The 27,791-nt window shown below is 39.7% G+C and overlaps 1 protein-coding gene across 1 annotated transcript; it reads right to left on the bottom strand.

Annotated features, from left to right (window-relative positions):
* Positions 1-370: 370 nt before the first annotated feature.
* Positions 371-27,384, bottom strand: LOC148115952 (vomeronasal type-2 receptor 26-like). The gene is made up of 7 exons (XM_087885320.1): positions 27,241-27,384; positions 26,314-26,517; positions 7,688-7,927; positions 5,130-5,942; positions 3,313-3,546; positions 2,765-2,891; positions 371-1,272 (listed from the first exon to the last, which is right to left on the bottom strand). The coding sequence occupies exons 1-7, from the start codon at positions 27,382-27,384 to the stop codon at positions 371-373; spliced, it is 2,664 nt and encodes an 887-aa protein (XP_087741446.1).
* Between the last annotated feature and the right edge of the window lie 407 nt (positions 27,385-27,791).

The following is a 27,791-nucleotide window of genomic DNA, read 5'->3' as shown; positions in this document are numbered from 1 at the left end:
AGTTGTAGGATATTTATAATTTGTCTCTGGGTTTGTGAGCATTTGGGTAAGTTACATTTTTTAAGATAAGCTTCTTCTCTTTTATACAAATTGGAACAAAGGTCATAACAAGATTTCTCTATACTTGCATAACCCAATAATATTTTATCTCTTTTCTCAATTTTCAATATCATTTTCTTTTGTTTCTTCTTTCTCAGTTTGTGAGCCAATCATTTTCTTGGGTTATTTGTTTTGCATAGTTCAATTTAGTCACTCTTTCTCTCAGGTTTACAACAGTAGACAATTGTAAAAATTTAGATATACAATAATGTGATGAGGAATCCTAAATTACCATCTTAATTTTTTTTTAAAAAAATACAAGACTATATATTTATTTTATTTTTAATGCAAGCTGCTCCTTTGTGTTGAGATCTGGCCTCAGAATAATAATATAGCACTTGGGGATGAAGATGCAGCCTAGCAGTCCAGCACTGGAGGACAAGATGGAGAAGACCTGCACGGCCACCATATATTTCCCCTTGGTGCTCAAGTAGGCAGGCACAAAACTCACCCAGACACTGCAGAAGACCAGCATGCTGAAAGTGATCAGCTTGGCTTCATTGAAAGCCCCAGGGAGATTCCTGGCCAGGAAAGCCACTGTGAAGCAGATGCTGGCCAGGAAGCCCATGTAGCCCAGGGCTCCATAGAACATGGCAACAGACCTTTCATTGCATTGCAGGATGATCTCTCCAGGCTGGGAGTGGAAGTCAGAGTCAGGGAAGGGGGGAGAGACTCCTAGCCAGATGGAGCAAATGAGAATTTGAATCCCAGAACAAGAAAGTACAAGGGAGTTGGCCAGAGTCTTCCCCAGCCACCTCCTCGTGGTGTTTCCCGGCTTTGTGGCCAGGAAGGCCAAAACTACTGTGATTGTCTTGGCTAAGATGGAGGAGACAGCAGTTGAGAAGACAATGCTGAAAACAGTTTGTCGGAGAAGACAAGTGGTTTTTCTTGGCTGGCCAATAAAGAGGAAGGACGTCAGGAAGGAGAACAACAGGGATATGAGGAGGATATACGAGAGGTCCCGATTGTTGGCCTTGACTAGTGGAGTTTCCAAGTGTTTTATGAAGATTGCTAAAACAAGCACTGTGGCTAAAGACAAGAAGAGGGCAAAGAAAGCCAGGATGATCCCCAGAAGTCCTCTGTAAGATAGGAAAGTTATAACTTTGGGGATGCATTGATCTCGTTTCTTATTTGGATGCTGAGTCTCTGGACATTTGGTGCACACTTTTGCATCTACAAATAAGAGAGATGAGAGAAATATGATTTATCGTATTTATGTAATGTTGGCCTTTTCTCCTTCTGTCTACCTTGTCCACCATTATCATCTCTTCCATAAATGCATCATGTAAAATTGGTAAATCCTGTCCATTTTGAGTTTTATATTTTCTGAGCAATGAATTTCATCCACAGCTGCTTTTACCTGAGAATCTGATGTACTTTAAAATGTTTTTTTTGTGTGTGTGACTATATTTTCAGCATATCAGAGTTTGTTGCAGAAAATCAAATCAAGAAAAGCACACACAGATAACCAATGTAGCAGGATTCATTAACTTCTCTTTACATACAATAGAACACATGAAAATAAATATACAATATCAACAGCAGAGTTCACAGGCAGAGGAGAGTTGCAGACTTGTTCAGACTAGTTTAGTTTTAGAGCTGAGCACAGAGCTAAACCACGCCCAGACTCCTTCCAGTTTCAGTTTCCAAAACAGCTCTCATTGGCTGATTTAATTGCTATGCCTATTCATTGGCTGACCTTGTTACCATGTCTTCGCAGTCATGAATATTCTGACACAGCACTTTTCTCTTAATATGCCTAATATGCCCTCTTGAATTTGTGGACAAAGCTTGCTGAAATAATATCAGCATTGAATGTGCAAAGTTAGGTCATTTTTCAAACAAAGGTCCCCATTTTTCTTCTAACAACTCTGCAGAGGTGATCAAAGGAAAAAGAGGAGCTGGGTGAGGAGCCATCTTTCTCCCAGATATTTTCTTACATTTCACTTCATAAAACTTGTTCTGGATCTTAAGGCGAGGAAGTCAAAAAAGAAAGATCAATGGAGAAAGCAGACTCTCCCACTGACTCCTGTGAGAGACCACTGTGACCACTCCCACTGGTGGTACTTCTCCTTCACCCACCTTCTCCTTCACCCTGATCTGTCCCCGTACCCACACACACACAAACACAGCCAGCCGAGGGTTAAGGAAACACTTTGGAATGCACCCAGGTCTTATCTCCCACTTGGCAGCGATAGACACACTGTCTGCCAAATGCCTTTATTTTCACAAACAGAAAGATAAGGTACTTAACGTGCAAAAAGTCCAAGCAGAAATAATATTTCTCTCCGCAGTTCCGAACGAGGCTTTAGTGACTATCCAAGGTTTACTTTTGTTCATCACAAGGATCACTGACCACTACCCTCTATTATATAGTCTCTGGGGTGTGGTCCAGTGACTCAGTTCTAATCCCTAGCACGCCTCCTAAGATGCTGCAAACGTTTATCACGCCTTCGGAAGCGTGCGTCCAGGAATGATGTTTCTTCGTCACTCTGATCCGAGCCAGCTGTCTCCCTACTGATCTCCTCTCCCTCGGCCGGCACCTGAGACAGTGCCAGAGGGGAGGGGCCTGGAGAGGGAGGCCTGGCTGACTCCTCTTCCTCATGCTCGGAGCTTTCTTCCTCCGATGGGACAGGCTCAGAGGGCGGGGCCACAACACACCCACCTTCCTGAGTGGAGATGGTTCCTTCTGCACAAGGAACACAATCATAGCAGCAAAGGGGCTCCCCTTCCCGAGGCACCTTGACGAATCCTGGACGGCAGTTCTCCACGCACTTGGATTCAGGGAGGGGCTAAGGAAAAAAATAGAAGGAACGTCAAGGGCAATGTGTAAGAGATGTGTTGGGTGCTTCATTGTTACTTCTGCCGATAGCCACTTGGTGGCTCTGTCTAAGGTGACCTAGTCTTTGCTGGACAGAGGTGGGTTATAGCACCATCTGTAGGGCCCCTGGCAGGAATTGTACAGATGGAAATAAGAATATCAAGGCAAAAGGGTCTGAAACATTTGTTAATCAGGAGCGAGAACATCTGGAAGTGGCTCAGACAGACACCTCCTTATTTCACTGGCGTATCAGAAGGGGAGGCAGAGCAATAGAATTAGTCCTGCAAGATAATATCATTAGAGTCAATCTTCAAGAGAGCTATTTATTTATTTATTTCATTTGCCTTTCTCTGGGGTTGAAATGAATTGGGGGGGAAAAAAATGTCCTTCACCTGATTTAGCCATTTGGGGAACATAATTGCATCTTGGTCAATGGTAAACATGGCTTCTGGCGATCCTTGCCTTGCCAGGCTCCCAAATTTTGCCCGGACAATTGACTTATTGGAAAACTGGACTGAACCTATGATGTCAAGATCAGCAGCCAGTTCTCCACTCTCATCCAAATATAATCCATCCAAGGAATTATTATTAAGCTTGTAAAGGAAGCTTTGCAAGGAATGGTGAAGCTAAAATAACAGACATGGGAGAAGAAGGAAAAGAGACAAGTTCGGGAATTCTGATAGGATAGTCTTGCCATATCCACAATCCCACATCTATAGTTACCATAGTAATTTAAAGCTTTTCCAGCTTACTTAAAATTGGCTGCAGCTCTGATAAGAGAGTTAACATTTGTGTTTCCATCTGGTTTTGATCACAGCATGTAATTTGGAATGTAATATAATCTTTGTTAAAGAAAATGATATCAAGCAGAAAAATATATCTGGTGGGGATCCCACTAGTGGGGATCCAGAGAGCACTTTAGATTCACCTCAACAAATGTCTTGTCATAATTTGACCCCCACTTCAAGGATTCTGCTCAACTGAATTCTCAGAGTCTTGTGCAGTGGGAAAATACAATAGCTGCACTAGTGGAGTACATTAAATCAATCAATAAAAAGAAGGACAGGCATTCATTCATAAAATTCATGGCCTTTGCTATCTTGCTGGGATCAGACTTAAAGGCTTGTGTAATATAGAAAGCGGTGTGTGTGCCACCCATCTAAGACCAAAGGTGGCAATTCTCCCTGAGCTAACAAACCCCAAACCCAGAGCCACTCGGTCTTGCAAGGTTTCAACCCGTTGCTCTCCATCCAGCCCCTAATAGCTTTCAGGCACTGTTAGAAGTTACATGATAGAAGTGTTCCAATATCTCAGGGGCTGCCACAAAGAAGAGGGAGTCAAGCTATTCTCCAAAGCACCTGAGGGCAGGACAAGAAGGAATGGGTGGAAACTAACCCAGGAGAGAAGCAACTTAGAACTAAGAAGTAATTTCCTGACATTGAGAACAATTAATCAGTGGAACAACTTGCCTCCAGAAGTTGTGAATGCTCCAATGCTGGAAGTTTTAAAGAAAAGATTGGATAACCATTTGTCTGAAATGGTATGGAGTTTCCTGCCTAAGCAGGGGGTTGGACTAGAAGACCTTCCAACTCCATTATTCTATTCTATTCTATTCTATTCTATTCTATTCTATTCTATTCTATTCTATTCTATTCTATTCTATTCTATTCTATTGTCAGCGTTGGAAGCCATATTAGCCCGGAAGCTTCCATGCTGCCATCTTCTCATGTGTGGGAAAGTAGGAAGGGGGATTTAGTAGAGGGCTTGTTTGTAGACATAATAGCATTCTTCCTGTCGGTCAAGGTCAGGGCGATCTGGCATCTGGAGAAGGAGTGGTCGGAGTGCTGAGTCGAGATGGGACGGATGTTGATTGGAGCATGTGATCGACTGAGGGGAGGGGATGGTTTTGGGGATTTTGATTTACCGAGGGAAAACCCGGACCTTTCAGATTCGGGTTTTCCCAAATGTGCCAGTTTACCTATTCTAGTAAAGAGAACTTTGGAAAATGCTTTCTTCCGTGTCTTTACTCGGAGTTGGGGTTTGGAACGCTGACATTCTATTCTATTCTATTCTATTCTATTCTATTCTATTCTATTCTATTCTATTCTATTCTATTCTATTCTACTCTACTCTACTCTACTCTACTAGATACATTTACAGTTAAAATCTTAGAAAAGAATGGTACCGTAGGGTTATGCAAAGGGAATACCTGCCAGGGTTTTAACTCCCAAACAGTCAACTGATCTTTATCATCCTTCACTTTCCTCTTGGATCTGGATGAATATGCAGCACTTAAGGCTCTGGCCACACTCCAGATAGAGCGATAAATGATGTAGCTGTCGAGAGACAGGATTGTTTCAATCTCTTCTTGGGGCAGAGCTTTTGAGGTCTCTTTCTCTGAGCATCTTGTCCGGCCTTTCACAGACAAGCCATGCTTGGAATAGGAACAAGGAAACACTTTGTCCATAAAGTCTTTGATAGAGCTGAGAGTAGAATGAAAATCTCCACATTTGGCATTTCTGCCGGTCTGGATCAAGAAGGAAATATAGCCATAGATGGATGGATAAATCCGTGACATATACTGTAAATCAAAAGTAATATCCCACATAGCTGAAGTGATCCAGACCTTTCCAATTGTGGCTTCTATGCAGAATTCAATGATCTGTTGTGTTATGATTATTCCCACTGCAAAGGTATCAATCTCTCCAGAGTAAACCAAGACATTCACCTGTGTCCACTTGCAAAATTGAGAAGTATCAGCCGTTAATTCATGGGCAGCCACAGGGATGTTTTGGGATAAAACTACACAAATGCCATTCCTGACAAGCAAAGGAGTCAAATTTCTGATGAACGTCTCCCCACCATCAGAGTCTGGTGCAACCAGACCGACCAACACCCACCTAAAATGCTGGAGCAGTTTGATAATTGTGGGATACTGAGCTCCTTCTTTGGGGACCACTTGGTAGAAAAAAGGGAAGACAATTTTATCCCTCAGATCCTGTGAAACAAAAGTGTAACTGATCTGAAAAACAAAAGAGGTTTGAGCTGTATGTTGAGTCAAATCCAAGCCAAGATATTAGCAACTGAAATCTATGGTAAAAAAAAATACGTGGTTTTTCAGGGGTGAAATCCAAAATTTTTTCCTACTGGTTCTGTGGACATGGCTTGGTGGGCGTGGCAGGGGAAGGATATTGTAAAATCTCCATTCCCACTCCACTCCAGGGGAAGGATACTGCAAAATCTCCATTCCTTCCCCTCCTGGGGGAAGGATATTGCAAAATCTCCATTCCCACCCCTCTCCAGGGGAAGGATATTGCAAAATCTCCATTCCTTCCCCTCCTTGGGGAAGGATATTGCAAAATCTCCATTCCCACCCCTCTCCAGGGGAAGGATATTGCAAAATCTCCATTCCTTCCCCTCCTGGGGGAAGGATATTGCAAAATCTCCATTCCCACCCCACTCTGGGGCCAGCCAGAGGTGATATTTACCGGTTCTCTGAACTACTCAAAATTTCTGCTACCGGTTCTCCAGAACCTGCTGGATTTCACCCCTGTGGTTTTTATATGATAGAAGGATCTCAAAATTTCTTAGTAGACTATTTTCAGGAGACAGTTCCTATGGTTAGTCTACTCATAGGTTGGATCTCCTCCCACCTGGCCTTGAGTAGGAGATGTTTCTTCCTCAAACAGGAGGAACATAACTAGAATGGTGTTTTAGATCCTTTGTTCTCTGTGTGAATCCAGAGCCACTCCAATTGCAATATGCCTAATATTTCCTTTTTTTTATTTTAAAAAGCAAAACTTTATTCATTCTTTAAAAAAACATTTAAAACATACAAAAGCTTGATTAAGTTAAAAGTTAACTTAATCAAGAAACAAATTTGCATATACATATACAATAAACAACTTCAACTACTAACTAATTTCTATTATTATATATACATATATACAAACCTACAGTGACATATTTCATTTTCTATCTATCTGACAGTGCATTTTTTTTTAATTATGATAATTTCCTCTAAATTTCATCTCAACCCATTTGGCCTCCTCTGATTTATCCACTGGTACCATCTATTCCCTATTGTAAAATATTTTGAGTCCTCCTTATCCTGTAACTCTAAGGTTAATTTGTCCATTTCTGCGCATGTGTATATCTTTTGTATTAGCTCCTGATCAGTTGGCAATCTATTTGTTTTCCAAAGTTGTGCTACGGCTAGTCTAGCCGCCGTTATTATGTGAAGTATTAAATATTTTATGTCATTCCTAATGTTCTTTTTGATCATACCTAATAAAAAAATTTCAGGTTCTAATTCAATTTCATAATCTGTTATTTCTGCTATCCATGTTTTAATCTTGTTCCAATATTTCTTAATTTCTGGGCAGAGCCACCAAGCGTGATAAAAAGTTCCCTGTGCTTTTTTATACTTCCAACAGGTCGGATTTACATCTGGGTACATTTTTGCTAACCGTGCGGGGGCCAGATACCATCGATACCACATTTTATAATGATTTTCTTTGTAGGCTACCGATTTTGTCATGGTATAGTTATTTTCCCACGCTCTTTCCCATTCTTCTAGTTGTATACTGTGTCCGATGTTCCTCGCCCAGGCTATCATCTGCCCTTTAACCAATTCTTCTGCCAGATCATATTCGAGTAGATATGCCTAATATTTCCATGATCATAAGATGCCCTTCCAAATTCATGGAGGATTCAGAGTACATTTAGCCCACACAAACATGCACGCACGCTCACACCCATACAAACCTGCGGAATTTTAGAAATGTCCAGCATATTTGTTATCTGGATGGCGATGTCAGTATTGGAGCCATCAAAAACAACTAAGGGTCTTGCATGCCTTCCACATCTGTAGTTCGGAATATTTGCTTCTCCGGTGGAAAACAAATCCAGCAAAGCATCCAAAGTCATGGTCGTGCTGAAATAACTGTCATGGAGGTTGTAGCCCAGGGAGATGTTGGGTAACAGCTGGAGATCCTGGTTGATCTCCTGGATGGCAAAAAGGAAGGAGAGGATTTTCCAGGGAAACATGGATAGTTGGCTGAAAATATATGCATTTCACACCATCATTAATGAAAATATTCTCATTTTTGTATCTCCTTAAATACATAGGGAGTTTTAGACACTCTAAATCTAACAAGAATAACCAGCTAGCATGTCAAACTTCATGTTTAGTTTACTTTATTGTCATTGCACCTCATACAACAAAATTAAATGCCATCTTCAGTGTACATTATAACTATAAAAATAAAACGCAAACACATCTCCTTCACATTCTATACAATTGAATTGAAAAGTCCTGATATTGCATTAATATTGCACTATATAGTAGAATTCAAGATAGTGACTGCCCTGGGATAGAAGCTGCCCTGGGATTTTTCAGCCTATTTGTTCTTGTTTTTATTATCCTGTACCGTCTGCCAGATGGTAATAGTTCAAAAAAAGGTGCCCAGGATGAGATGGATTTTTAAGAACGTTTTGAACTTTCTCAAGGCAGCGGGAGCTATTAAGCTGTTCCAAGGAGGGGAGAGGGCAACCAATGATCCTTTGGGCAATGATGTTAACCTTCTGGAGCGCTGTCCTATCTGCCACTGTGCAATTGGCAAACCATACAGAGGTGTAGTAAGCTAAGATACTCTCTATGGTGTAGTGGTAGAAGATCACAAAAATGTCTGCAAAAGCAATAGTATGTAAAATCCAATACAGTACAGTACAGTACAGTACAGTACAGTACAGTACAATACAATACAATACAATACAATACAATACAATACAATACAATACAATACAATACAATACAATAATACGAAAGCAGGAAATAATCAGCCATACAGTTTAACCTTCTCATCACCATCACTTACCCAGTAACCTATATAAAATAGCTTTCTGAGCAAAATCTATGCAATCAAGTGAAGTAGTGAAAAGCACAATAAAATTAAATGTATTTGTACATAGCTCTTATTAAACAGGAGGAAAATCATTGTAATGGAGCTCTTTAAAACCAGAAGAGGGACTATATAATTTTGGATGTTCAGCCTTAGATTGTCCCTTGCATGATCCTGAAGAGACACCCAGAAGCTGGATATGTTTTCGGATGAACAGGAGGAGGAGGAAGTAAAGTCAGAGGCATCCGAGAATGATAGTCCTGGAGGATGTAATATCAGGAGGGTTGAAGTCAATGACTCCAGTTTGGGTGAGGGGGATCCAGCAAGCCCCAAAGACTCCTTACTTGCACCCACTGATTGCTTCTTGGACCCTGAACTTCATCCACTTTGTCCAAAGCAAAGACAGGCTTTCAAGATCCAACAGCGGAGAACTGAGCTCCGTGGACCAGACGGCGTGGCCAAAAGGAAGCCCAGCAAAAGGGCCAACTCTAATGTGTAACACATCTCAACTGTGCACTGGGGTAGAGGCTCAGTTTGTTTAGTTCTTGGCCTCCTCCCTGGGCGAAAACACAAAGAGCAGCTTCTCAAGCCTCAGCATTGCAGCGTTTAGCTCACTGTGTCCTACTTCCAACCACAAATTCCATCTCAGCAAGTCTCCTGTCTCCTCCACACACACATACCTTGAATTTGTTGCTTGATTATTGGATTCCTGGTCAAAACCCAAGTCCAGCCTGTTCACTATAATTTCCGTTGAGATGCTGGCAAAAACATTTTTCTCTCTCTCTCAGCAGAGAAAATAATATATGACCTCTAAGGTTCCTCCTTAGCCAAAAAGGATTGTGGACAACGTCTAAAGGTTCAGTGTTGTATTTACATTGTAGAGAGAAAAAGAGCTTTGTTTGGATAAGTGATCATCCAGACTTTGCTGAGATGCTTCCAGGGAGAGAAGTCACCACCTTCTGAGCTGTGAAATAGGTCCTGTGCAGGGGTGGGTTCTAAATTTTTTTACTACCGGTTCTGTGGGCGTGGCTTATTTTGTGGGCGTAGCTTGATGATCATGTGACAGTTATTTAGGATTTAGCAGAGGTACTGGTCTAGCAGGCTTTTAACTGCTTGCAGAGCTCTACCGATCTACCCATTTATCTTTGCAGGCACTGATCTACTCATGTATTTTTGCAGGCACTGGTCTACTCATTTGTTTTCTTTTAAGACTGATCAGCTGCAGGACGGCCCTTTGAAGCCCCGCGGCAAGAGTTTAAACAGTTTTTTTCCATCTAGCCAGCAGCTGGGACTCAGGAGGCAGCAATAGATTGGGGGTGGGGCCAAATAAAAGGTAAGAATAACGCAGGGGGTGTGGTGGGGCGGGGGGGCCAGAACCGGTTCGGTGACATCATATCGTCACCACTACCGGCTCGATGGAACTGGGCAGAACCGGGAGGAAACCACCACTGGCCCTATGCTTCCAAAGCTGTCTTAATGGTTAGAGCTCCTTTTCTCTTGAAATGTCCACCCCTCGCTCTCCGTCCTGCAAGGCTGGGCTGTCAGATATTGGGCAGCTATCCCATATCTCCATCTTCCCCTCTATTTCAGAAGAAAGAGAAGTCATTTTCAAATCTCCCCTATGGAATTTAGTTTCCACACTAACTCTTATCATTTAACGATCAGACATAGGATGTGTATGAAGGCGACCCACTCTGCCACTTCAGTTAAGAGGACAGGAAAGCAAGCGGGTGTCTCCTTCACATTTATTTACTACTAATTAATTATTTGGATTAAATTATGATTTTATTGTACTTGTTTCTTAACTTATGTTCGGCGCCCTGAGTCCTTCGGGAGAATGGTGGCATATAAATACATGTAATAAATAAATAAATAAAATGTCAGAAACCTCAAAATTTAGAAGACTACGCAGGGGCTGATGCCTTTGTATTGGTGCAACCTAAAGGTTTACCCCCAAGAACAACTGATCTTGAAAACCTGATCTAAGAGGGACCCTGAAAAGAGATATAGCTTTTGTGGCTTTGTTGACAAGTTAAGAAGAGCTATGGTTTTATTTATTTATTTTATTCATTTATTTTGTCAAGCACGTATTAGATAACAGATATAGGTATAAACATGGTTATTAATACATGAAATGGGTACGAATAAAAGGGGACATTAGGACAGGGACGGTAGGCCCGTTGGTGCACTTATGCACGCCCCTTAAAGACCTCTTAGGAATGGGGTGAGGGCAACAGTAGATAGTCTAAGGTTAAAATTTTGGGGGTTTGGGGAAGAAACCACAGAGTCAGGTAGTGTATTCCAGGCATTGACCACTCTGTTGCTGAAGTTGTATTTCCTGCAATCAAGTTTGGTGTGGTTTACCTTAAGTTTGTATCTATTGTGTGCTTGTGTATTGTTGTGGTTGAAGCTGAAGTAGTCATTGATAGGTCAGACATTGTAGTGGATAATTTTATGTACTTTTTATTTTTTACTTTTATGCAATTTTATGATCTTGTGCTTAGATCAGGCTGAAGGCATAGTTCTGAGTTGTCTAAGCCCAAAATTTGGAATCTGTTGGTATAAGGTATTTTATTGTGGGTAGAGGAATGGAGGACTCTTCTTGTAAAATATCTCTGGACTCTCTTTATTGTATTTATGTCTGATATGCAGTGCGGGTTCCAGACAGATGAGCTGTATTCCAGAATTGGTCTAGCAAACATTTTGTATGCTCTAGTTAGCAGTACAATATCACCAGAGAAGAAGCTACACAAGATTAGGTTAACAACTTTTAATGCCTTTTTAACAATGTTGCTACAGTGGGCTCTGGCACTTAGATCATTAGAGATGAGTACTCCAAGGTCTGTCTGTCTGTCTGTCTGTCTCTCTCTCTCTCTCTCTCTTTCTCTCTCTCTCTCTCTCCTTTTAAACCTTGCTTCACAAATTCCACCCCTAATACAAGAAGACAGCAATGGATGAAAGATGGCAATAAAACTGGAGCTGTATGGATGTTAACAAAGACCAGCAGAGAAGCAGTTTCAGTGTACCTTGAGTGACTTACCGATAAGACTTTATAGAGGGGCTCCTGCTGAAATTGTATGGGAGGAAGGTTGCTTTCGTTACACCGATGACCCCACCTAGAAGAAGGTCTCCCGGCTTGTAATAATTCAGCGGGTCAACTTCATTCCTCTTCAGATTCAGGGGGCATTTCAAAGTGACTTTCCTATCAGCCGCATGAGGAAGCAGCATGAGAAGGAGAAGCAGGAGGACCATTTGTCTGCCTTAGTCAGTCCTCTACCTTGCAGCCTTTTGTCCTTTTTCAAACCATGCCAGAAACAGAAACCAACACCCTGTTTTCAAGGGTTGGAGAGTTTCCCCATTTTTCTAAGTCAAATGGGGTCCTGGGAATGCATCATGTCCAAAGCGGAGAGGGCCAATTCATTGGCACAGAACATGCTTGCTCTCCAACATACATTGCGGTTCTTTAGGCATACAGCATTTCTCATCTAGTATTCAGCTCTGTTGTTTTAAGGCTGATGTTTACATCCATAACTTTCCTTGGGAGCTGTTCCTTAAGGTCTGGCACAAGGGAATGAGCAAACAACTATGATTATGATAATGTGAAGGAGAAGAAGTTTCACTGTGAACTTTGTGGAACTCCATGCAGTTTAGGAAGTACTCAGACATGGCTTCAGACTTTAAGATGGGCTGTTGGCTAAAATGGAACAGTTTGGCCAACTTCTTGGAATCATACTATGGTTGAGTTGGAAGGGATCTGTAGGTCAGTTCACCTACAGACTGCCTAACCTCTTCTTGAGTCTCACCAGCTAACTTTGCTGGGTCCCAGACCGTGCTGACTCTACCACACCATATGCAGCAGACAGAGATTACAGGAGACAGGCATTCCCTCAAATGACTAGGCCCCATGCCATGGAAGATGGAGAGCCTTCTCTATGGGGGCACCAGCTCTCTGGGATGAACTGCCCCTAGATGTGCGTATGATCCCCGACCTGCGCACCTTTCGCCGTGCCCTGAAGACCCTCTTGTTTCAACAAGCTGGGCTGGCCTAATATGAATATGAATTTTAATGGGTGTATGTAAGTTTTTAAATTTGTGGGCCAAATTTTTGTATATTTGATTTTAATGGTTTTTAAATTTTGTAAATTTTATGTGTTTTAATATGGCTGTACACCGCCCTGAGTCCTTCGGGAGAAGGGCAGTATGGAAGTCTAATAAAAGTAAAGTAAAGTAAAGTAAAGTAAAGTAAAGTAAAGTAAAGTGAAGTGAAGTGAAGTGAAGTGAAGTGAAGTGAAGTGAAGTGAAGTGAAGTGAAGTAAAGTAAAGTAAAGTAAAGTAAAGTAAAGTAAAGTAAAGTAAAGTAAAGTAAAGTAAAGTAAAGTAAAGTAAAGTAAAGTAAAGTTTATAATGAGCACCTTAAATTGCAACCAGAAGCCAAAGACAACCAGTGGAGCTCACAAAGCAGAGGTGTTACATGGCACACGTAGGTAATGCCCATAACTGCCAGTGCCACTGAAGTCTGGACTGTCTCCTGTAATCTCTGCCTGCCCCATAGGATGTGGTAGAGACTTAAAATATAACACAAATAGAACACCCCCAATCACATCATCTGAAAAGTATTTTATGTATAGATACAAGGATTTCAGCTGCTGCTGTCAGAACTGAATTGAGAAATAATACAATTAGATCTTTAGCTAAAGTCAGGGCATATATTACCTGACTCTGTTGTTACATCCCCAAACCCCCATAACTTTAACCTTACATTGTCTACTATTGACCTCACCCCTTTCCTAAGAGGTCAGTAACGGGTGTGCATAAGCGCACCAGCATGCCTACCGTCCCTGTCCTATTGTCTCCATTTATTCATATATTTATGTTTATTCTTATACCTGTTATCATGTACATGTTAGACAAACTAAATAAATGAAATGAAATAGCAATTTTGTTTATATGCCAGAAATATTTTAGTGGGACCGGAAGTCAGCAAACAGGCCATTTCTGAAGACCTCCAGGGGATGGGGAAGACGGTTTTCACCCTGGGGAGAGCAAAAGACGGGCCTACCAGTCTCACCGGAAGTCAGCAAACAGGTTGTTTCTGGCCTCCTAGAAAGGTTCTGGAGCCTGGGGAGGGTGAAAAAAGGGATGGCAAAAAGGTTAGCCATCACTGCCACAGAATTATTAAGGAGACAGGTTTCAGACCATCCTAAATAATTTTGAAGAAATCTGGCAACCTTTCACAGAGTCCAGGACATTGCTCATATCTATCCTCTCTTAAAGGGTTGCTTAAGTCAAATATTGGCTAACCTGCATACTGAACAAAAGAATTACCAACAGTTTAAAAACATATACTTGATGTAACTGGTCTCTCAGCAGAATAAACCAGGAGGAGATGCTTCTCACTGAGGAAGGTGACTAACGAGAATGAACTGGGCAAAGAATTTAGTTCAAGCACAAATCCTGGCCTAGAGTTTAAAAAATGGCCGATTTCAGGCTACAGACCCTTTTTTCAATGGAATCCATGGCCTTGGGACCTAGTCAAGCCTGTCTGATTTATTTGGTCACTTTATCCCAAATCTGGAGGCATTTTGAATGGAGGCAATAAAGGAAACCCTAGAAAGAAAATCAACACAGAGAGATGTCTCGCACGATCCATTTGAAACGCAAACTTTATTCCCAATACGACTCCGGCTATGAGTTAAGTGAAGGAGGGAGGGATTTTTCCCCCTTTCCCCTTCTCCTTAGTACTGTTTCTTCGAGGAAGAGAGGGGAATGGATCACTAGGTCTCCTTGCTCCCCTGTTTGGGCCTCAGCTCCAAAACTTTCCCCACCATTGGATGTGGCAAAGCTAGTTCTCCTCTAGGCAGCTCCTGGAGAAGGTGGGCTCTCCCTGCAGCTCCCTAGTGAAGTCAGGATAGTGACGTTTCAGGAATATCCTCCTGACATTATCTAGCATATATTCTTTCCCCATTCACATGGCACAATGCCGAAAGCTTTCCATTTTGGGGATTAGAATATCAAGTGGCTTCTTTGGATAAAAGACCAATCTGGTATGAGGATATTTTCTTTGTCTTCCCTGGATCAAATATTCACAGAAGCGATTGAGCTTTCCAGATGCTGTTTTGCTGTTGGATCATTACTTTTCAGTTATGTTCAGAAAGGCTGTTAGAGCAGTGATGTCTCAAGACCAAGTCCTGAAATTATGAGGTCCAAATTCTATAATGTAATCTAACACCTGCCAAATAGCTAGTGTAGATCATTTAGAGTGTTGTAATCGTGGAGGGTGGGGGGTGTCATCTGGTGTTCTTAACATCTAGATTTACTGCCCTCATCTACTTTCTTTTTTTTTAATAATTTTTTTATTAGAAAACAGAAACAAACAAACAAGCAACAACAAAACTTACAAACAAGTAAACAAAAATCCATCTATACATCTTCTTATCAAATTTGTCGCATCGGTAATCTATATTCATATTTATACCTTTTCTCTTTTGTATTTTAACCCATTTCTTATATCCATATTCCTAATACATAGTCTCTCTATATTCTATTAATTAACATTTTAAATTTACTATTAACCTAAGTTGGTACTTGATTTCCTATCTATACTTTATATCTTCTCATTTATTTCCCTATCTTTTTTCTTTTTTATTCTCCAACCAATTATACCATTTCTCCCGTACTAGATAATAATCCTTTTCCTCTTTTTCTTGTATTTCCTTTGTAAGTTTGTCCATTTCTGCACATTCCATAATTTTACTAATTACTCTATCCTCTGTTGGTATATCATTATTCTTCCAATTTTGGGCGAAGATTATTCGTGCTGCTGTTAATATATGGATGATTAAATATTTTATTTCTTTTTCATGTTGTCCTGTAATTATTCCTAATAGAAAAAATTCTGGCCTCATTTCTATTTTTTGGTGTATAATTTCTTCTATTTGCATTCTGATTATTTGCCAATATTGTTTTGCTTTCTGACAGGACCACCACATGTGGTAATAGGTTCCTTTTTAGAGTTTGTATTTCCAGTATATTGGGGAGGTATTTGGGAACATCCTCACCAGTCTAGCTAGTGGGAGGTGCCACCTATAGAACATTTTGTACATGTTTTCTTTTTTCCCATTTTTCCAATTCAATGCTATATGTGAAATTTTTTGCCCAAATTATCATATTTTCTTTATGGGTGGAGGGGTGGGGTGCCATCTGCTGCTCTTAGCATCTAGATTTACTGCCCTCATCTACTTTCAAGAACAGGAGAGGGAAGGAGAGAAAGTGTTCAAAGATTTAGGTTTCCATATTCATCCCATCTTAGACAACATACACTTTCTCATTTTCTTTTGGAAAACGTGTCTCATGCTAAAATAACTTATTTTTAAAATTATTTTATTATTTCTTACCCTGTCCATCTCTGGTTGAATGAAAATTTGAATTATTCAGTTATTTCACTGTTTGAAGATTATATTGTATTTTAATTTGATAACTCTTAAACACTTCATATTTCTATTCATTTGTTTTTTAATAACCTTAATTGTCCAATTTATGCAAAGGAAGAATACAAGTACACCAAAAACGGCAATGAAAAATGAAACGTTATGAGCCTAAAAACAGTTTCACTATTATTTCCCTACTTTTGTCATTAGGTGTTCCTTTGTATTTAGATCTGGCCTCAGGAGGAGGATGTAGCATTTGGGAAAGAAGATGCAGCCCAGCACCCCAGCACTGGAGGCCAAGATGGAGAAGATCTGCACGACTACCATAGATTTTCCTTTGGTGCTCAGGTAGGCGGGCAGGAAGGAGACCCAGACACTGCAGAAAACCAGCATGCTGAAAGTGATCAGCTTAGCTTCATTGAAGGCCCCAGGCAGGTTCCTTGCCAAAAAAGCCACAGTAAAGCAAATGGTGGCTAGGAAGCACATATAGCCAAGGACAACATAAAACATGGTGATGGAGCCTTCATTGCACTGAAGGATGATCTCCTCAGGCTGGGAGTGGAGGTCAGAGTCAGGGAATGGGGGAGAAATTCCCAGCCACAAGGCACAGATGACAACCTGGACACCAGAACCAGAAAGGATGATGGAGTTGGCCAAGCTCTTCCCCAACCACCTTCTCATCCTATTTCCTGGTTTTGAAGCCAGGAAGGCCAATACCACTGTGATAGTTTTGGCCAACACAGAAGACACAGCTATTGAGAAGACAATGCTGAAGACTGTTTGTCGGAGAAGGCAGGAGGCTTTCCTTGGTCGGCCAATAAAGAACAAGGAGGATAAGAAACAAAGCAGGAGGGAGACCAGGAGGGTGTAGGAGAGGTCCCGGTTGTTGGCTTTGACAATGGGAGTTTCTCGGTATTGAAGGAATATGAGTAAAACAAAACCTGTGGTTAGGAACAAGATTAGGGCAAAGGAGATCAGGATGATGCTGAGAGTTTCTTCATAGGACAGGAAGGTTATTCGTTTGGGGATACATTGGATTCGGTTTTCAGTTGGATATTGATCATCTGGGCACTGGGTGCATTTTTCAGTATCTGACAAAAGAGAAAGTAATATTCCTTTTATAGTCTCTCCTTTCACATCTCAAGAAAGACCTTCTTTGGATGACAACTGATACTGAGAGACAGGAACTGTCATAACAAATCGTAAATAGGAGGCTGCATACATATATAAAACATTCGTCTGGCTGATCTTTTTAAAGCAAACTTTGGGCAGCTTTTTTTCCTTTGAGAATCACAACTGGATTTCGTGTGTGTGTGTGTGTGTGTGTAATTTGTTTGTATTTCACTGTTTAATATCCAATAAAATTGAAACTATAAGATGGACAGGCTTAGTAGGGATCCTACTAATGAATCCATTATGTTGGTTTTGTTGAACCTGGGAGGATTGAACTGTGCTATAAGCAATATTTGTCTTTTACTTCTTAAAGCAGAAGTTAAAGTATTTGAGAGGAAAGAGGCAGATTTTATGCCTAGTAATGGTAAATTTAGTTTACATATCTCACACAGATATCCTCTTGATGGATTTTATGGTGAATCCTCCATTTGTTATGTTTCTTAAACCCAAAAACTCTCCCTCTGTGATCCACCCAATTAGTTCTTTCTGCTTATGTGACCCTTTGAACTTAATAAAGATCGACTGATGGATTAATTGATTGAAATATTGGTTGCATGATTGATTGATGTATCATTGGCCTATAAAGTAAAGTTAGCTTGGATGAGAAAAAGCCATTAATCGGAAACAGGGGTGGTATCCTACCGGTTTAATAACTGGTTTGCTGAGCGCGCGCTGTGCTCAACTGGTTCAGTTTGTGCATGTGTGCAGTTTGTAGAAAAGTGAACTTCCACATTGCTGAGAGCAAGGAAAACAATGCGGTAATCCACACTGCTGCCCCAGTCAGCTGGGCTTCAGAAGCAGAAATATATTGGTAGAATCCCACCACTGACTTGAAACCATTTCTCACATTTCAAAGAATTCAGATTTTCCTAGTAAAGGTAAGATGACAGGACACTTCTAAACTGACAAGTAGAAGAGAGATTTCCCTCGGTATAAGTAACCTTGCAGAATTCACCATGTCCTCCTATCTCTTCCAATCTCATCCTTCAAGATCTTTTTCTTATTATTCACATTATGAAAAAAAACCAGCAACGTAGTAAAAATTAAATGTGTCTTCAACATGCATCTCGATCTAGATGCTCTGGACGAATCCAGCATTCTTCCTCCAGAGTTACCCACCTTCCTGAGTGGAGATGGTCCCCTTTGGACAAGGAATGCAGTCGTAGCAGCAAACCGGCTCTCCTTCTCGAGCCTGCTTGACAAATCCAGGATGACAATTTTCTACACATTTGGATTGAGGGAAACTCTAAAGCAGGCAAATAAGGAATGCCAAAGAAAACATGTCAGGACTGACCATCCATGGAGAATAGAGGTCAATGTACATATTAATCCAGTACACTATGGGCCTCACTTAGATGAATATAAAATTTCTAACTAATTCTAAATGAGTGTAAGAACTTGTGGTTTCTTCATTTAATTCCTCACCTTTGTTTCTAGTAGATCCCTTTGCAACAAGGTACTTTTCTACTTATTAAAGTCTGGAAGGATTGAACTGAAAAAATATTTAAGCATTAAATGACAACCAGTGGCTTCCTCCTTAGTAAAATCGATTTACTACCGATTCTAAATTTAAATTAAATTTATAAATCTATTGAAATTTTTACTCCATTAGATTGATTTTCAAAAAGTAAAACTGTGATTAAAAAGCCATCTTCTCACTAGTAGGAGCTGCAAAAAATTCTTAAGGACTATATAAAACATTGTAAAGCCCTTTGAAAGGGGTTCAAAACAGTTTTCTACTAAAGCTACAAAACAAAAGGTGCTTCCAAATAAGGGCTGTCAACCTTAAAGGGAATGTTATTTGTTTCTTTATATATTTATTTGCTCAAGTCATGTGGGTGCCATGCTAGTGAAATAAGACTAAAACTGCCTCATTTCTGGAACTGTTGGGATGTAAGACCAGAGGTGGGCTGCTGAGGGTTCACAGGAGTTCAGGAGAACCTCTAGCTAAGATTCTGTGCAGTTCAGAGTACCCGCAAATCCCACTCCTGGCTGGCCCCACCTATCCCACTCTGCTGTTCCAAGGAGTCCCCATGCAGCCTGTTTTGGATGCAGGGAAGTGCAGGGCATGCACGAAGGCTTGGGGAAGGTGAAAAAAGGGCCTCCGGAGTCTGGGGAGGCCATTTTCGCCCTCCTGGAGGATCAAAACCCACCCCCCTGCTGTGGTGCACAAGGCCGACTAGGCCACGACCACCATGATCACACCCACCCAGCAACCGGGCAGAGAACCTCTTGCTAAAATTTTTGAAGCCTACCCCTGTGTAAGATGGACATGAGATCATGAGAAGGTGAGCCTCAAACAGTGTAAGTGAAGTACCTTTTGCTATTGGCAATACAGCAAAAAACATTAGACAGTATGGTAGTAAAAGGAAAGGAGAAAGAAAAAACGAAAATGACTTTAAATACTATGCAAAGCATGTTTTCGATGATACAGGAAACATTACAAAAAACACAAGAAAAGATGGCAGAGAACCAGAAGGAAATGAGATCACTTCACACAGAAATCAAAAATGAAATTAGGGAAGTTAGGGGAGAGATTAAAATATGAATGATAGAATTGAAGACATACAACAATCAATAACTGAAAATGAACAAAGAATTAGGAAAGCAGAAGCTAAAATAGACTCAGTAGAGATGAAAGTAGAGAAAATGGAACAGAAAACAGCTCAAATAAACAAAGAATTGTCCGACTCCTTAGCAACTCTCGAGATGGAAAAAGCTTCATATTTTCTGCGGTTCCAAAATATATCAGAAGAGAAAGATGAAGATCTCGGTGGAAAAATGGCAGAGGTAATAGCAGAAATAACAGTAAAAGACAAGCTGGATATACAGGAACAAATAGACAAATAGAAACCTACAGTGTCCATACAAACTACATAAGAAGGCATCGGCTGGCAAGAGAAGTACACATTAAATTCTCAAAAAGATCAATTAGGGACGAGGTATATATGAAATCCAGAGGAGGGACATTGACATACAAAGGCAAGGAAATTATAATCCTAAAACAAATACCCCGAAGAATCAGGAATCAGAGACAACAATACCAGTTCCTAACAAATCAGTTGAATAGACACAAAATAGCCTTCAGATGGCTAATACCGGAAGGGATCCTGGTGACGTGGGAAGATAAAAAATACAAAATAGATACATTAGAGAAAGCAAGAGAGTTTTACGATTCACACTTTAATCAGGAAGATGACCAAGACAGTAAAGAGGAAATAGAAAGTAGAAGTCAAGAAGAAGTTCAACTAGAGGCAATACAAGAGAAGGAAGTAAGGACAAGACAAGAAAAAGAAAGAGAGAAGAGAGAAGGTGTGAGGACGAAAACACGGATGGAGACAAGGTATACAAAAAAACCAGCTACATTAGACAATGGAAGAGGCCCTGAAACTTTTTTTGGTAAATATTAACGGCCTGAATGTATCAAAGAAAAAGATCCCAAACTTTTACAAAATTACGAAAAATAGGAGCAGATGTGACGTGTCTTCAGGAAGTACATATAAAAAAAAGATACCAAAAAATCTTAGAAAATTCCAAATTAGGGAAATTATATACATCGTTGACTTCAAAAAAGAATAGGGGAGTGGCGGTATATGTTAAAGATTGGATCCTTTCGAAATTAATATATGCAGACGAAGAGGGCAGAACAGTCATGATTGAATTATTATTGGAAAATAAGAAAATATTGCTAGTAGTAATATATGCACCGAATCAAAACCAACATGAATTTTTTAAGGACATACACAATAAAATAGTTGAGCTGGAATACGAAGAGATTTGTTTAATTAGCGATTATAACTCGATAGTAGACGTGAAAAAGGATTATAAAACGGGTAAAAAGAACAAGAAAAAAAAAGAGACTCTCCCTAAAGAATTCTTCGATATGACCAGGGAACTAAATTTGAGAGATGTTTGGAGGGAAACTCACGAAGACCAGAACCAATTTACCTTCTACTCTCATCCCCACCAATACTGGTCCAGGATTGATATGGCGTGGATGACCACAAATATCAGAAATGGGGTGGATAATATAGAAATGGAAGTGAATCATTGGGCAGATCATAACCCAATTTTGGTAAATTGGAAAGGAGTTAAAAGGTTTAGAAGATGGACAATGAATCAAAGAATTTGCAAACAAGTAGAATTTAAAGGAATGCTAGAAAAAGAATTAGACTTGTTCTTCAAAATAAAAAAGAAAGAGGATATCTCTATCCAGAATACATGGGACACTGCAAAAGCATATATAAGGGGCTTGATTATAGGTTACACAGGGAGAAAGAACAAAGAAAGAAAACAACAGTTAAATAAACTCCAGGAAGATCTAAAAAATATAGAACATGAACTCCAACTACATCCCCAAAATAAAAAGATAAAGGAAGAGTGGAAAGCAATAAAACATCATTTAAATTTGATGAACAAAAAAGAACTAGCACAGAAAATAAAAATGGCCAAGCAGAATTATTTTGAATTTGTGAACAAAACAGGAAGATGGCTGGCCTATAGACTGAAAAAGAGTAGAGATATAAGAATGATAAACCAACTTAGAGATTCAAAGGGGGAAATTCATTAAAGCAGGAAAGGGAAAAAAGAAATCATCCAGACATTTTATACTAATTTATACAAACAAGAAGAAGTAGAAGTAGAAAAAATAAAACAATACATACAAGGATTGGATATGCCTCCTATTACAGATGAACAAAGAGAAGTATTAAATAAACCGATAACTATGTTGGAATTGGATACAGCACTGAAAAAACTAAAAAACAACAAAACCCCGGGACCTGATGGACTTCCAGGAGAATTATATAAGTCAGTGCAAGAAACAATAGGAGAGATTATGCTGGAGGTATATAATGAGGCCTTAGAGAAGGCAAGAATCCCACGGACCTGGACGGAGGCAATAATTACTATCATACCTAAAGAAGACACTGACCCTCAATTAATCCAGAATTATAGACCGATATCTCTACTAAACACAGACTACAAAGTGTTCACTATAATTATAGCAGAAAGACTTTAAAAAGTATTGAACAATTACATTCATTGGGACCAAAATGGATTTCTACCAGGCCGCCAAATTAGGAATAATATGAGAGTGATAATAAATGCGTTTGAATATTATGAAGCCCAACCGGAGAAACAATCTGCGCTGGTTTTCCTTGATGCCCAAAAAGCATTCGATAATTTAAATTGGAAATTCCTAAAAGAACAGTTAAAGAATATGCAATTGGGGCCTAATTTGGAAAACATTATAGGGAAAATATACACAAAACAAACAGCGAAGGTAATTGTGAACGATGACATGACTGACCAATTTGACATAACAAAAGGGGTCAGACAAGGCTGTCCACTTTCCCCTCTATTGTATATCTTATCTCTGGAGATCTTGTTAAAAAAAATTAGGGAGGACCAAGAGATTAAAGGATTAAAAGTGAGAAGAGAAGAATACAAGACCCAGGCTTTTGCCAATGATCTTGTACTCATAGCAGAAGAACCTCTAGAAGTAATACCAAAACTCCTTAAGAAAATAGAAGATTATGGAGAGGTGGCTGGTTTAAAGATAAATAGAAATATGGTGGTGGTGGCGCAGCAGACTAATAGCCTGTTATTAACATTCAGCTGCCTGTAATTACTGCAAGTTCGAATCTTCCCAGGCTCAAGGTTGACTCAGCCTTCCATCTTTTCTAAGGTAGATAAATTGAGGACCCAGTTTGTGGGGGCAATAAGCTGACTTTGTATAAAATATACAAAAGTATGAAGGCTATTGCTTAACACATTGTAAGCCGCCCTGAGTCTCCGGAGAAGGGCGGCATATAAATCAATTGGAAAAAAAAAATCCAAATTACTAGTTAAAAATCTGATGAAAACTCAGGAGATAGATTTGGAGAAAAGTATACAAATTCAAGTGACTAATAAAATTAAATATTTAGGTATTTGGCTGTCACCAAGAACATCCTCTATAAAAGAAAATTATGATAAACTAATAACACAGATAAAAAAAGATCTGGATAATTGGAAAAGTTTACAAATCTCATTTATGGGAAGAATTTCCACTATCAAAATGAATATATTACCAAAATTGTTGTATTTGTTCCAGGTGGCTCCAATTAAATTAGAAAAAAACTTTTTTGCAAATTTAAACAAGATTATTTCTAAATTTATTTGGCAGGGAAAGCGTCCACGAATAAAACTAAAATTACTCCAAGACTCTAAGGAAAGAGGAGCAACACCACTCCCGGATTGGGAACTTTATCACCAAGCGACAGGACTAGTATGGGTTAAAAATTGGATGCAGTTGAGTAACAGTAGAATATTAACCATTGAAGGCCATGATCTACAAACGGGCTGGCATTCCTTTTTATGGGATGAAAAATACAAATCACATACTTACTTCAAAAGACATACACTTAGAAACGCTTTATTATTAACTTGGTTAAAAACTAAAAAACAACAATATACAAAAATTCTGTCTTGGTTTTCACCCTCAGAAGCTTTAAAACACCCAAACCTAACTGAACCCAAAAAGATACTGAGATACAAAGATCTAACTGACCACCAAGGAAAACTGAAATCCAAACAACAACTGGAAACAGAGTTAAATAGGGAAATTGACTGGTGGACCTTTTCATAGATACAATTCAAACACAAGGAATATATAAAAACGTATCAAATATGTAAAGAGAAACAGGAATGAGATATCATCATATTAGATTCTGGAGAGAAATTAATCAGTAAAATTTACAAATTTCTGTTAAGGTATAAGATGGAGAAGGAAACAGTCAAACACACAATGATTAAATGGATGCAAAACTTTAAATACTCAATAGAATTGGATAGATGGGAAGAATTCTGGCAAATGAACACAAAAACAACTCTGGTGGTGGCATACAAGGAGAACCAGCTAAAGATGTTTTATAGGTGGCATATATCATCTACAAGATTGGCCAAAATAAACCCAAAAAACAGTTTGGCATGCTGGAAATGCAAGAATCCACAAGGCACTTTCTACCACTTATGGTGGACATGTCTGGTGGCTAAGAAATTCTGGTCCACCATCAAGAAATAGTTAGAACAAATCACTAAATTACAGATAGATAAGAAACCTGAAACCTTTCTACTAGGAATTTTTACAAAATTTTACCCCAAAGAAATAAAATACCTGTTAATACATATTCTAACGGCAAGGATAATATATGCTAAACATTGGAAATTGAAAAAGATTCCTACGGAAGAAGAAATAATAGATAAAATTATACAATGTGAGGAAATGGACAGGCTGACAAAAGAACTAAAGGAAAAAGAAGATATTGAATTTTATAAAGTCTGGAATAAATGGTATCAATGGTATAGGGCTGCTACGGAAGAAATATAAGTAAAAGTACATTTGTGCATATAATTACTTCCTTATGGGTGAACAAATATACAGAGAGAAATTCAGAAAGCGAAGGTAAAACTAAATATATAATTTATAGAACATTAAAGTAGAAGTCTTAGAGAGTAGAAGAGAGGAGAGGGTAAAGATGTAATAAGAAACCATTAAGTGAAGATTTATGGGAATAAGTATAACTGTATTAATGGAAAGACCATTAAGAAACAGACGCTTCAAATGATTGATTATTTATAATTGTTTATTGTATAATGTACTTTTTTTGTCCCTGTTATTTGTGTTTTATGTGTTTTTATTCTATTTGTTAATAAAGTTTATACATTTTTTTTAAAAAAAGTACCTTTTGCTGCCGGAAGTGGGACATGAGCCTGACTGTTGTGACAGAAGGAGATGTTTCTAAGGCCCAGCTAGATATCCAAGAAAAACCTTTTTGTTTAATAACTTCAATTTGGTGACACCAACTGGCATTGAAAGAGTAACCTACATTTATTATTAATGAAATTTGGATCCTCCTTTTTTTGCCCAGAGAGACTTTAGTATCCAACAATCAAGATAAAAATTGCATTCAAGAACTTTTCAGATGGAAGTGCCTTCTTACAAGCCAAAGGCCAAATCTAAGTACTGGTAGCATTTCCTTTCAAAATGTCACTCATGACTTCTGATATGAGGAAGAACTTTTCTTTGGATCAAAGTCTTATTTTAATTCTTCTGGGTAAGGACATTATCTCACATCACAACTGTCATAATGATTTCATGTGAACTGAAAGGCTTGGACCCCCTTTTTAGGAACAGAAGTCAGGTTGCTCTATCCCAGTGTGGTGAAAGAGAGGAATACATCACTCTGGCTAAGTCTAGGCTGCTTAAAACATTACTGTTGTGGCCTGTTGGCCGCCAGCCCCTCCAGCAGCCAAATCAGAGGAGGAAAAGATATGGGAGTCAGGGTCAGCATCAAGGCAGCCTGAGGGCTCCAAGAGGGAAGAGGGAATGGAGCTGGCAGAGAGAGAGACAGAGGCAGGGCTTGGGCTGTTCATTGGTTCTCAGATGGAGAGTCAGCAGCCCCCAGGTCTAGAGATAACTGATGAGGAGGAGGAGGAGTAGATGGGTAAAGTTCCTGATGCATGGATGCAAAGAGGTGAGCGGCGACCGGCCAGGCGTGGGTGGGGCCAAGGCGGTGTAATTACTACCGGTTTGGCGAATTGATGCCAATAATCCCTAGTGCTTCCCCAGAACCTGTCTGAACTGGTCTGATTTCACCCTGATTTTGACTGAATTTCATTGGATTCAGTCTGACACCAAATTCAGAAACTGCTAAATGAAATTGCCTTCTTCTTTGCCAAGGAAGAAGCAAGGCTATCAGAATCACAATCCAACCACCTGATGGCCTCTCTCATCAGTTTCACGTGGCTTCATTGCACCTTTAAGCCATGGTGACTATGCTTAGCTTGCTTGAAAAAGGTGTTACATCTTTGGACAATAGAGAAAAGACACTGATATTTTTCTCACCTGGTTGAGCGACTGAAGAGCATCTTGGTTGACAAAAAGTCCCTTTTTTCCAAAACTCCCCAGTTTGCCTTTGAGGAAGTAATCTTTGGAGTCAACCAACCCGCTCACAATGTCCAGATCTGCAGCTATATTTCCATTTTGATCCACATACAGTTTCCAAAGGGAAATATTACAAAATGGACTCTTCTTCATAAAGGGATGAAGCTAGAATGGAAAAGTCCATGAATTTTAAAAGCAGAAAACTTGGTTTCTTATCCTACATCGCGGATGTCAAACTCGATTGCGTCACGTGACGTATCGCGACGTATCATGACATTTTATGCCTTTGCTGAGCTGGTGTGTGTGTGTGGCTTGTACGTGATGCATCTGGCCCACGGGCTGCCAGTTTGACACCCCTACATAGTCTATTCATATTTGAATCTTTACAGTTTTACCAGTTGCAAATATGCTTAATTAGAACAGGTGTTATTTCCACAAATGAACAACAACAACAACAACAACAAAAAAACATTCAGCAAAAATTGTCAATCACAGACTGACAAAATATTATTGAGAAAATAACAGAATTGGCCAATTATAGGGAAGATACTAGAGTAAATGACAAACAAATTGAACAACGGGGGGGGGGAGAGATTTGTTGTGGCCTGTCAGTGACCGCCCCCCCCCCAGCAGCCAAATCAGAGGAGGAAGAAGTGTGAGAGTCAGGGTCAGCATCAAGGCAACTTGAGAGCTCTGCAATATCTTTTCAGTCTGTAATATCAAGGTATATTTGCCATAATTTTTGCTGTTTGGAACTTTATGTTCCAAGCAATTAGAGTGGCCAAACCTTCCAATCTTTTATGGCACAAGGAGGTTGAGACGATACCCTCCCCTCTTCCTTTGAGTTCCTTCTCCAAAGGAACCAAGATCTTTGTTGGGATCCAATACCTGCCATGGCTGCAGCCTTGAAGCCCTCAACTTCTCTTTGTCCTTCTTTCTTCTCCTCCTGGATCTGGAGCCATATGCAGCATTCAAGGCGTGGGCCAGAGTCTTAAAGATATTGTAAACCTTTGGGATAGTTTCAATCTGCATACCGCTTATTTTATTCTCCAATGGTACATTCTGGGTGCATCTTCTCCGACCTTTGACAGAAAAGGCATGCTTTGAAAAAGAACAGTGCAAAGACCTATCTCGATATTGGGGTTCTACATAGTGATAGGGGTATAGGGCATTATCTTTTTTTTCCTGTAAAGAAAAAATCCATACACTATGAATGTACTTTAAAACTTTGTTCCTTCGTATGTTATGTTTCTCGAAGACTGTGAGGATCCAGACTTTGCCTTCTATAGGTCCAGACAACTGCCTAAATGTTAAATGGAAAGGAATAATTCTCTCCAAAAGAGGAACATGTTCGATGGAGTGAAGAAAGACATTGACTTGTCTCCACTTAGAGATAGCATTCCTGAGGGGTGCTGTAAGTCGAGTCGTTGAGAATCGTT

Source organism: Pantherophis guttatus, chromosome 2, assembly GCF_059756535.1.
Source record: "Pantherophis guttatus breed Tessera chromosome 2, ASM5975653v1, whole genome shotgun sequence".
Lineage (NCBI taxonomy): Eukaryota > Metazoa > Chordata > Lepidosauria > Squamata > Colubridae > Pantherophis > Pantherophis guttatus.
Note: the sequence above shows the minus strand (reverse complement) of the source record. Positions and strands in the feature narration are given on the sequence as shown.